General features: G+C 35.3%; 1 protein-coding gene across 2 annotated transcripts; it reads right to left on the reverse strand.

The window, feature by feature from the left end:
* Positions 1-153: 153 nt before the first annotated feature.
* On the reverse strand, positions 154-9,661 carry LOC113067889 (zinc finger protein Gfi-1b-like). Of its 2 annotated transcripts, XM_026240385.1 has the most exons (8): positions 9,438-9,661; positions 9,198-9,234; positions 8,176-8,347; positions 6,308-6,568; positions 4,336-4,490; positions 2,430-2,561; positions 2,027-2,192; positions 154-1,308 (listed from the first exon to the last, which is right to left on the reverse strand). In XM_026240385.1, the coding sequence occupies exons 4-8, from the start codon at positions 6,519-6,521 to the stop codon at positions 1,109-1,111; spliced, it is 867 nt and encodes a 288-aa protein (XP_026096170.1). In that variant the 5' UTR covers positions 6,522-6,568; positions 8,176-8,347; positions 9,198-9,234; positions 9,438-9,661; the 3' UTR covers positions 154-1,108. The 2 variants fall into 2 exon arrangements, with proteins under 2 accessions (XP_026096170.1, XP_026096171.1); XM_026240386.1 differs by lacking the exons at positions 8,176-8,347; positions 9,198-9,234; positions 9,438-9,661 and adding an exon at positions 7,814-7,964.
* Positions 9,662-12,601: the final 2,940 nt, after the last annotated feature.

A 12,601-nucleotide genomic window follows, 5' to 3' on the forward strand; every position in this document is an offset into this window, starting at 1 on the left:
AACATGCAAATATGAAAGCATGTCAAACACACACACAACATGCAAATATAAAAGCATGTCACATACGAACACAATATGCAAATATGAAAGCATGTGTCACACACACACCATAAACACGCAAATATGAAAGCATGTGTCACACACACACACAACATGAACACACCAATATGAAATCATGTATTACACACACACTTAAGCACAGTTAAATACAAACACACAAGCAAGCATAGAAATCATGGCATTTTTATACTACACAGTATATTGTATTTCTGCTGAAATTATTCAGTTATTCTCAGTTAAATTTGTACTTCTGTTCGACTATTTTAATAATTCTTCAAATTTATGCTTCTGTTGAAAGGTTTTAACTCAATAAACATTCAGCTTTTATGAGTTCACTATCAATAACACAATCCACTGTAAGAAACTGTATTTTGTAAGCACAGATTAAATACAAATGTGTCCCAATTTACCTGAAAAACCCAGAAGAAGAAAAAAAAACATGGGTACTTAATATTTTTGAATCTCTGTATGTTTAAAACATCAACCGATATTCAAAAACATGCTGAGGGATACAAGAGACTTTGAGAATTTGTTTAAAGCATACACGTGTTTGGAAGAGTTTATTTATTTGTATTTAAATCAGTTTACCTAAAAGTGTCCCACTTTTGCAGAATTCACCCTACTTTAAAACAAGATAAAAACTTCTGCTAAGAGCTTGAGAAAACAGAGATACCTGTACTTTCAAAAAGAGATTAATGTTCTTAAAAATCTGTTGCATTACAGCATTTGTTATTAAATGCCCTATCATGTGCATAGAGGGATTATTGTTCCTTTATAAATCTTCTGAAACAAACGTTCCATGATTATGACATCACAACCATGAGCAGCCAATCATAAGACTTGAAGCAATAAATCTACAGTAATGTGTAGCCTGTTGACAGATCTCACAATGCATTGTGTGCAATCAAGATAGATATACATAAGCAAACATTTGTTTTGGTGCAAACATCTTTCATAAACATATATAGTGGACTTTTGGGTAAAACATAACCGCCAAGACCCCTGTACATTAAGCCACCCAAGGTGTTTGAGGTGCAGCTGGTCTCTCTCAGGTCCCATGATACAGTGCGCTGTCGTTCTGCATGTGTGTCTGTAGGTGGCGCTGTAGGTCCAGTCTCCTCTGGAAGCTGAGAGGGCAGTGTGAGCAGCTGAAGGGCTGGTAGCTGCTGTGTTTCCTGCTGTGGGTGATCAGATTGGAGCTCTGACTGAATGCTTTACCGCACACCACGCACACATGAGGCTTCTCACCTGAGAGAGGACAGCAGTCACACGCATTAGCCCTGCCCCTAAAACTACTGCTTTACTACTGACTACACAGGCAGCTAATCTAACCTTAAACAAGTGCAAGTATGCTAACCTGCATTTTCAGTTGTGCAACACTATCCACCTTATTTTGCATTTGAATTCATTTCTGTGAATGCGCTATGCTTTAGGTAAAACTAGAATAATAAAAGTGCAGTAAACTGTAAAACTAATTGCGTTACAAAGTAGTGTATTTATGAATAAAACAATTAATTATATTAATATGACACATGCCAATTTGAAGCAGTCTTTCACACAGATCACATTTTTGCTTTGGAAAACAGTATGTGCAAGTGGAGATCAAATGGGAAGTTCTCAAACACTTATTGTGAAATGTTCATATTTTAAGTTCTTCCGCTTTTCTTTAATAAGGTGTGTGTTGAATTTGGACCTCCAGTATCACTGTGTGTATGCACACATTTCAAAAGTTTGTTATATTACTGTACTCTTGCCATTAAAGTAGTTAAATGTTAAATGTAATTAGCATGACTGTGAGTGTATTTGTAATACAAAATATGCACATTTGAAAAATGTTCTTTTTCTTTTTTCGGTTATTGGAGCAAATGGGAACAAATTTTTATTAGGTGACATTTTTTGCATCTTGCATTCTGGAAGTGTCTTGACTGAAAACTGAAGTCAATGGAAACCCCATTATGTATTTTACCTGTGTGTATAAAGGTGTGTTTCTTCATATCAGATTTCTGGTGGAATCTCTTTCCGCAGTAGGGACACGGGAACGGCCGAGTGTCCGAGTGAATGAGCAGGTGTGTGGAGAGAGTCGACGACCTCTTAAACACCTTCCCACAAACCTTACAACCAAAACTGCGCTCCTGAAACACACATTCACACAGGCTGTGTTTAGAATAGAGTACTGCCAAACTAGTTATGCTGTATATAGTATGTAGACTCTTCATGCAGCATGGTAACTTTCTGAATGCATGATATTTGGATAACCTACTACATCTTATTATTTTATTTTAGATATTGCATTTTTTTTTTTTTTTGTTAACTCTAATAATCTCTGTACAGTATGTACTTGTATACAGACAGCTGTTTAGTATTTTCACCCTCAGTATTCCTGTTGGTCTGTAACCATAAGGCTGTTGGGGGTGGCCTGGGGAGTCGGCCAATGGGAGAGCAGCTCTGTTGACATGTGACTTGCACAAGTGCGATGCCAAACTCACAGCAGAAGACAGGAGCTACAGAAGACATAGCAATATTAATATCACACCATATCACAAATGGAAATAACAATGTGTTTTACATTGATCTAATGTGTTATTGTTAAACCACATGTGATCTGTGAGGTGTATCAACTTCTGGGTTTAAAATGTGCATGCCATCACATATGAAGCATGAGATGTTTAAGCATGAAACCCACACAAACCGAAATGTGATTTTGTATGAGTTGTGAAAATCCTGTCAGGTGATCAGATCAGGACTAAATCATTGTCAAATCTGAACTTTCAAATCATTAAATCGTGATCAGATCAGTACATCTTTTTATTTGACTCGATTCATTTTTATTGTATAAATTGTTCTTGCTATATGCTTTGCATCTGCATAATATAGGTATTCTTCTAGCCTATTGCCATGGGATGTAAAAAAAAATAAAAATTAAATAAATAGAAAAGTCAATAATCTACATTTTTTTGGATCTTACAATTCAGAATTTTTTGCAATTTTTAATTTTAATTTCAAAATTCCATTTTTACTTTATTAATTAATTTTTTTAGCCCAATCTTACGCAGACCCGCACATGGCATGCTTAAAAAAATAGTAGGCTAAAGGCCCGTTCACACCAAGCACGATAACTATAAAGATAACGATAAAGATATAGTTCTAAAAATTGTTCTCAATATTAAAGAATAGCGGAGTCCACACCACAACTATGACGATAAAGGCGCAGAGAAACGATATCGTTGGAATCACTTTCAGAACGATTTTGTTTTCTGATGAACGATAAAAATATTGCCAACCAATCAGAATCAATCCTGCTGTAATGAGCTCGAGAATTTAAAGCAGCAGAGGTGCGTTCGCTTAGAATACACAAACAATATCATTCACTAGTGTGGAGGCTAATATCGTTATCTTTATAGTTAACTTTATAGTTATCATTCTTGATCATGAACGGGCCTTTAATCGTATGCACGATTTACTAATTCATTCCTAAACGTAAAATGTACACACAAATACTATTGCGTCCCCTCGATTTACTATTTAGTTCCATCAATTTACTATTTCGTTCACTCAATTTACTATTTCGTTCCCTCGATTTACTATTTTGTTCCCTCGATTCATAAATTGTGCGCACAATTTACTAATTCATTCCTTTGAGCTAACGCAATAGTAAATCGAGGGAACGCAATGATACTCGTGTGCACATTTAAATACATTGAGGGAACGAATTAGTAAATCGTGCTCACAATTTATTTATTTTTTCTTGCATTTCATGTGCGGGGCTCCGTAAAATCTCACAGCAATTTGTGCATATTTTACAAGGTAGCTAATTCGTATAAATTCGTATGACTTCACTCATACAAATTCATATGATTTTTGCTAAATCGTATGTATTTTACGCGTTGCACAATTAGTATGAATCTGTACAAAAGACCTACACCTAACTACACCCCTAAACTTACCCGTCCCTGGAGTTTAGACAAATCTTACAAATTTGTACGCGTGAGGTCATACGAATTTGTACAAATTAGCGACCTCCTAAAATACATACGAACTTGTCAAGAAATAGTGTTGTCCCACCCCCCCCCACTGAACATAGCTAAGAAAGGTAGCCTAATTGCCTAATTTAAGGTCACAATTCTGTCCTCATTCTTATAATTTCGATATATAAACTCACAATTTTAAGAAGAAAATTAGGAATTGTTGTTTGTTTTTTATTTCCGTGGCGGAAACAGATGTGGCTAATAATTGCAATCAGGGTAGTTCAGTAAAGGACACACAGCCGTTCCTCACCTTCTCACAGAGCGGACATTCACACAGCGGCGTCTGGACATTGCTCAGCTGATGGTGACTGAGCAAAGCCTGAATCAGACACTCCAGCTCGCTCTGTCTCTCCATCGCAACAGAGCACGACAGCTTAGACAACGGACAAACTCCAGACTGCTTCACTACCATCACACACAATACAAGAGAATGGAATATGATTCATCTTAGAATGCAAAAATGACTATAGACAACATTAATTTAAATAAAACAAAATAAAAAGTGATGTTTTTGCATAGTACAAGGATTTAATCACTTTTGGAGCCCACACATTGAATGACTCACTCAGTCTTTTCATTAAGGACCGTGCACACCAACAGCTATTTACATGCAACTTACTAGTGTTGTCAAAAGTACCATCTGCAAAACCATTCGGTACTTACATTTTTAAAACGTTCATTTCCTGCTAAGATGTGTGCGCTGTTGACCAGATTCTGAAATAGCACTGATTGGTCATTGTCTTCCTGCATTCAACAAATATGTCTATGATTGCTTTAGTGATCATTTCTTCACACTCTTCAAAGAGAAAGCACACAGACACACAAAAGAGCCTTAAAAACTCATGTGAATACAATGACCAGTCAAATCTTAGTAAGAAATGGACGTTGAAAATTTCAGTACCGAATGGTATTTTCGGTACAGTACCGGTTCGATTTGGTACAGTACAGTACCGAATGAAAACACAACAATACTTTTTATATGCAAAAAAAAAAAAAAAAAAAGATTTTGGCATGCATATGATATACATGTTTTTTATATGCATATAATAGGCAGTTTTTGCGTGCATATGATACACACTTTGTTGCCGTGCATATAATACGCTTTTTGGCATACATATAATACACACCTATACCACACCCCTAAACCTACCAGTTGTGTATCATATGTAGGCAAAAGTAGAAAAAGAAATATTAGAATCATGCCTTTGAAATGCACATTCATGAGATCGGGTTAGTTTATTCCTAGAGCACGCTGCCATTTCGTCTGTCGCTTTAAACGTTCGCGCATTACTTTGTGTCATTTTTGTTATAACTGTAGAATGTATATATATATATATATATATATATATATATATATATATATATATATATATATATATAAATAAATGGTTATATAAATGGTTATCGTTATATTTCCCTTGGTTTGAATCGGCCTTTACAGCTCTCAGGCTCTCTTTCTGCAAAGCATTATGGGAAATATATTCTTAAAACTAAACACTGTTATTATTAAACAATCATGAAAATTCACATGAAATGTTCTCAGAACGTTCTGGCAAGGTTCTCCATGTTAAGAACAAATGTTGCCCCAATAATGTTAAAAGAACATTTGATTAAAATTACACAAAAACAGAAACATTTTACATCTAACATTTTTTACATTTTGTACTATGCTTGACTGACTGAGCATTGTCACTGCACTTTTTGCTCTCTTTTTTGGTTTGATTGCTTCTATTGTTCTCATCATTTGTAAGTCGCTTTGGATAGAATTGTCTGCTAAATGATTCATTGTTAATGTAATATTGTAAATATTTCCAAAATGAATACACAATGTTCCCTTAACGTATGCAAAAATTAAACCTTTTTTTTTTTATCTAGTCATTTTGAACGTTCCGAGAACATTGAGATGAAACATTTTCATGACCTAGCTGGGCTATTAATTAACCAGAATAGTGGTGAGGTTTTTGGTTCTTGGAAAAAAAAATATCACAGTGAGTCATTCAAGCTGATCATTTGCGGGAGTTTTGTTCAAGTTAAGTTCTCAGGCTGTCATATTCTCATGACTAAAGATTGTAATTCAGATCCTATTTTCTAAATGAGTTGTCTAGACATTTCATGTGAAACTCCAACAATGCATTTATTGCGTATATCATGCTCAATCTGCCGCTCTCTTCCAGCCACTGCTGGTGTTAGACAGTGCTGAGCTGTTCCTGTTCTTCATGTACCTGCAGTGGATGAAGGCCAGGGTTGGGGTTCATCTCCAGCTGCTTCGGTGCTGTTATGAGTTCGGCTGTCGTCGGTGGATGTGCACGGCAGCAGCTCCAGAGCCGCAGAGCGCCTGCTGGATGTCCATCCGTCATGATGCTGATGCTTAGAGTGGGCGGAGCGTGTGGAGTGATGCCCCGCCCTCTTACTTTTCACCAGAAACGATCGAGGCATTGTTAAAAGCGGGACTGAAACCACGTCAAATCAGGTAAAGTTACAATCTGAAATGAAAGCACAACAAATCCCAAATGTTTTAATCGTTTATTCATAATAATCATTGTTAATGAGTTCAGTGACCAATATAATATATTTATTCAAAATAACTAATAAAAATATTATTTATATTCTCCACATTAAAAGATAAATTAATAAATAAATCTAAATACTATGAAATATAATTAATATTATATATATATATATATATATATATATATATATATATATATATATATATATATATATATATATATATTTAATTAAATAAATAATTTCAATTTAAATTTGAAAAAGGCCCCTAACACTTGCTTTCTCTAGTCTTTTTTATATTTTATATGTGCTTGATTTATTTTTATGTAAAGAAATGTGACAAAATAAAATTAATAAATACATATATATATATATATATAATTATGTAAAACTTTTTACATGCTTTTGAATGCTTCCATTTTCCTCATTTGTAAGTCACTTTGGTTAAAAGCGTCTGCTAAATGTACGTATAATATTACAATTTTTAATTAGTAACTAATATAATAATAATAATTCAATATAATATTTTAATGAATAAGACATAAACGTATAATACATAAACATATCATAATATAATACATATAATACATTTAATACATCATAAGAGGATATAGCATTCATAACTAACCGTAGAAAAAATTCTATACAGAAAATGATATATTCAATATATATTGATTCAAAATTTGACGCTTAGTGTCTTAGTATTATTTCATGATATTAATATATTATATGAATCTATACAAATTATCATAATATTAAACAATATTCAATATATAGCCTATATAATCAGTATTGTTACTTTTCGCAATTTTCCATATTAGACGAATAAACGAGGAAGGTAAATATTGTAATTTTATACAATAAGAAAAGAGAAAATAAGAAAAGAGAAAAATTTCAATATATACTATGTGAATTAAAATGACAAAAACAATTTGTATCTGTATATTATTTTCTTTAATTCTCCACAAATTAACCCCTAAAAAGAATGAAATATTCAATTATTATGAGAATATATGAATACTAATATAGAAATAACCCTGCTGTAGGTTTTTGCCTCTGATATGAAGATTGCTTGCTCGAACGACAGTAATGTAGAGAACAGATTTGAATGTTTTGTGTGCGGTTGAGTGCGATGCAGCTGTCGAAGACTGAATTCAGTTAGAACAACAGAATCTGAGGTTTAGAGACGTGAAGCAGCATCAACACCTGCACCGGCTCACCTGCAGCTCCAAACGTCTCCTAAATCATCCAGATCATCATCACAGAGGCATTGTTCACATGAGCTCTCCACATACACTTTATCGTTTAGCGGGTCAAATGCACTACATTCTGACCAAGTTTCTCTAAACTGGTGTAAAAAGAAAATAAAAGATCCAAAATTACACTTAATTTAGCATAGATATTTGTTTTTGATGCAGTAATAAGAGCCACCTGCAGCATTGAAAGATTAAAAGCTAAACAAGGTAAAAGTGATTTAGACGCACAGCAATGATATATCTGCTCTTCCTTTTTTTTTAAAATATATAGCATTTACAATGTATATTTATAGCTGTAGCTGTATGTGTGTTGGTGTCAGACTCACCCTCGGGCGTCCAGACGCCGGGCGATGCAGATGCGTCTGGTTGTGAGAGTTGTGGTTCGGTTCTGAAGCTGCTACAGGAAGTACGAGAGTTTTCTGATGTGTCCTCGCCAGGCTCGCTTCAGACATCAAATCAGGACGGCTGGTAAATCTGCTCATTCGTCATCAGTGCCATCTACTTAAGAGAGCAGAATATGCAAATCGGTGTCACTTTTATTCCGCATTTAACCAAACTGTAATTAAATCTCCCAATGCAGGAAATGTGTATGAATTGTGTTTCAAAGTATCAGATATTTCTCCTACAATTCTGCAGGAGTGATAAATGAGTCACGACCAGCTCACAGGAAGCGTTCTCTGGTTGTTCTATCAAAGCTATCAAGAAACATTCTTTTATTTATATTAATAGAACTTTCGGTTGCACTTTATTTTACAGTATGTGTACTATCATGTACTTATAGTGTACTTACAGTGTATTTATCTAAGAACGTTCTGGTAATACAAGGTAACTACATGGGGTAGGGTTAGGTTTAGGGTTAGTACCTAGTTATTACATAGTTATTGTAATTACTATAATAAGTGCATAGTATGTACATGAGGAACAGGACTGTAAAATAAAGTCAATCAGAGTTATCTGATCTTTAATAACATTCTTAAACATCAGCGCAAAAATATTTATACATTGTTCATGGAACTTTTTCTTCTTTTCTGGAACTTCTTGATCTTTGGAAGAGAAGTGTTTGGGTTAATGTTGAGATCGGATGAAGATTGGACGAAATACAAATTTGAGGAAACACGTTTCTCAACAATGTAAAAAGTGCATGCTGTTCTTCCTCAGAGATACAAAATGCTATAGCATATCCATCCAAATTAAGTGGGGTTTTTTTAATGCTTAAAATGAGAGCCATTACCTCTTTGTTAACTTCCTTTTTCTGACTCCATTGGCAGACATTTGTTCTTATTTTCAGCATAAACTCACTTTAAAGGCACCGTTCACACAGAAAATAAAATTGTCACCATTTACTCACCCTAAGGTTGATCCAAATTTGTATGAGTTTCTTTCATCTGTTAAACACAAAACAAAACAAAATTCAGAGTAATGCTGCAAACCAAAACATTGACTTCATACCATTTTTTTTCATACTACACTCTAAAAATACAAACACTTCTCATCTCATCATTTTTCAATGATTTCAACTCTAATTGTAAATATTGGCTAATTTGGGTCAATTTGAGATACGAAGCTGATAAAAGTCCATAAAACTGACCTCTGATGTTCTTCTGGTAGATCACCTGAATGCTCCAGACCTTCATACGAGCATCAGTTAACTCCTCTCAAACAGGCTAACAAACACGCTGAATATTTAGCAGCTGTGAGAGATGGTGGGTTAAACAAAGGCTTTAGGAGATCATGAGACCACAGAGATGTGAACACTGTGCCCACACCGCCCCACTGTGTGATTTCTCATCTGGTTTGGTTTGTGATTTTGGTGCGCACAGAGGGCTGAGGGAGATTACCCAACATGCCAAGGGACAAAGTCATTGTAGTCTTACTCTTTTAGCAGAACAAGGATAGACAAAAACTACACTGGAGAAAAAGTGCAACAATTTAAGAGAGAATTAAAGGAAAGCAGCTAAAACCTTATTATTTTTTTATTATTATTATATAGTTATCATCCTTTGTGTTAAACGGATACATAAAATACATGTTAAATGTTTCATTTGATTGCATTTGTCATGTATATTTCTAGATGTTTTTTTATGTAAAAACATTTGAATTACCAGTTTGCATGAAATGTGCTATAGAGGTAGGATATAACACCTCTTAAAAGAGAGTTTAAAACAAACGCTTCAGGATGCCATAGAAGAACATTTTTGTCTAAATGGTTCCATAAAGAACCTTTCTGTTTCGCAAAAGGTTCTTTGTGGTGAAAGTAGGTTCTTAAGATTATAAAAAGGTTAGAAAGAGATGGTTCTATTAAGAACCTTTGCCTGAATGATTGTTTGTGGAACTAAAAACGGTACTTTACAGCATCGCTTAAAGAAACGTTTGAAGCACCTTTATTTTTAAGAGCGTAGGCCCACAGCATATACTGTATGTAGCTGTTCATTACTTTGTAAAGAGAGAAAGGAACCATGTAAAGATGTTCCTTCGCTTCACCTTTATGTTCGTTTTCACTTAGACTTCAGACACTTTCCTACCAAAGCCACTTTCAAGAAAGCACACACAGCGCATTGCTTCGAGTTCCTAGAAAGATGCAAAGAAGACAATGCTCAAAAACCAAGAGATCAAGGTGAACAAAGAAGCCCACCGGGCCCTCCTTCTCCCATAGAGCTCCTGCTCGTTTTTACCCACAAGCCCACCGCTTCACCTGCTCCATCTGCAGACACACAGCCCCTCCGCCGCCCTCACCACACAGCGACGCTCCTGACACAGTTAGCGATAAGTGCTCGAGTCTCTGAGGCTTTGTGGCTCAGGGGATTGAACACTGGAAATTCGTCTAGTTCAGCGAGATTCACCAGCTGTGCGGGTCAGGAAAAAAAACAAAACACTGAGTATAACAATCTTTCATGATCTTGAATGATTTTAAAACACCTGTGTAAAATACGCCGTAGGCCTATATAAAACGTCCTACATAAACTTGGATTAAAGCCGGTAGAATGATGAAGCTTTAATAAAAATGTGTCAAATTATTTAGGCCAAAAATGTTAAGTGTCTTTTATAGTTTTTCTGTATAAGAAATGTCTGAAGCACAGCAAATCAGTGTGACAGACTTGAAGTTAAAACTGAAATTTGCTCTCTGAATTCACAAAATAATGGTGTGTGACCTTAGGAAATGCAAATCCACATTAATACATTTGAAATAAGATTCAGAACGGTTTTTGGCTAATTTATTCATTTTAGCTTTAAAGAGCGCTAGGATTAAAAGCAGCAAAACTTGGTATAAACAAACATTTTTTTCTTCTTTGTAAAAGCTAAAAAGGTTAGTTATTGTTCCTTGGTATGTAGCTTTCCTTATCGTTAGTCATTGTCAGCTAATAAAGTTTTCCTTCTAGCAATCATTCTTGGAATGAACGCTCACTTCTGTTGAAAACTGAAGGACACAAATATTATTTGATCTGACATGACCGCAGTTTTTATCAGCTTAAACTCAAATCATGTTTGGCCTCACCAAACTGCGAAAGATAAGAGTTCGTACAAAAGATTTCGCCCTTCAGTTCTCTATTATATTATTCTGTCATTTTTTCCTTTGAATAATTTTGCTCTACATTTTAGGCCTACCACTTGTGGTTGCAGTGAGAAAACAAAGAGGAAGAGTGACAAATAAACGTGTCACTTTCTCACGACCCACCTTAATTCTTTTTTTTTTCTTTTTCTCACAACTTCTCTTCGTCTCATGATGTCCATCTTTTATAAACGGATGCAGAGTGTTTGATGAACAGATGATAGCAGCACAAAAAAGTCACACGTACTTTAAAACAGCATGTTTTATCACAGCCAGTGTCAGTTATTGTGAAGAAAGAAGCACAAACACATTTACAAACAAGCAAAACATTTTAGAGACATACGATGGTTGGTTTGAAATGCTAAAACAATTGATGTTAAACATGAAGAGAGTCAGTATTGTGTGTGGTTTGTGGTTAATGGTTGATGTGTATTGTTAATGTGATTCTCCACCTGCGGTTCCTCTGACAGGACACCTTTGGTGAACCTGAGGAGAACTGACTTCACACATCCACTAAATCATCTGATTCAAACACACTGAGACTTCAGACTTGACTAAGAAAAGACCTGAAGCATTTGAGGCACGCAGATACAGACATACGATCTGATGCAGGACATTTCAGGTGGGGTTTCATTGTCCAAATACAGAGTCCTGGCATGAAACTCTCGATGGCGCAGTCCGATTGGTCTAACTCAGTCTGACCTAATGACATCATTACTACATGGCACAGCTGATTGGTTCTCTCCTGTCTCGGTAGCCAATGAGCTCGCTGCTCAACATTCATATATATGACTATTGCTTGCCGTAGCAGTTGCAGCTTGCTTCAGAAACCCTCCACCTTCCCCAGCTCCACCTGTATAGATCTGCTATGGGGTGATTCATGTATGCTATATGGGGGTTATTTCATATATGCTATATTTGCAGCAGCAATATTTCTTACATGCATATCTTACATGTTGCGGATGCATTGGCAGTAGGAGGTCTCAGTATATAAATAATATCATGCATCATGGCAGATTAACATTGACATTGCCATGTACATTACCACGCCAGAGTTGTCATGACAGAAATGCCTTTTTAGCAGCATATAAAGCATTTGAAACAATTTTATTGTAACAAAAGCAGCCAAATGCATGTCTGAATGCATGAAAGATGATGTAAAGCATCAAAACACTTTCATAAGACCGTCTGAAAACCCCCCACAT

This window comes from Carassius auratus, linkage group LG28B (assembly GCF_003368295.1).
Source record: "Carassius auratus strain Wakin linkage group LG28B, ASM336829v1, whole genome shotgun sequence".
Classification (NCBI taxonomy): domain Eukaryota; kingdom Metazoa; phylum Chordata; class Actinopteri; order Cypriniformes; family Cyprinidae; genus Carassius; species Carassius auratus.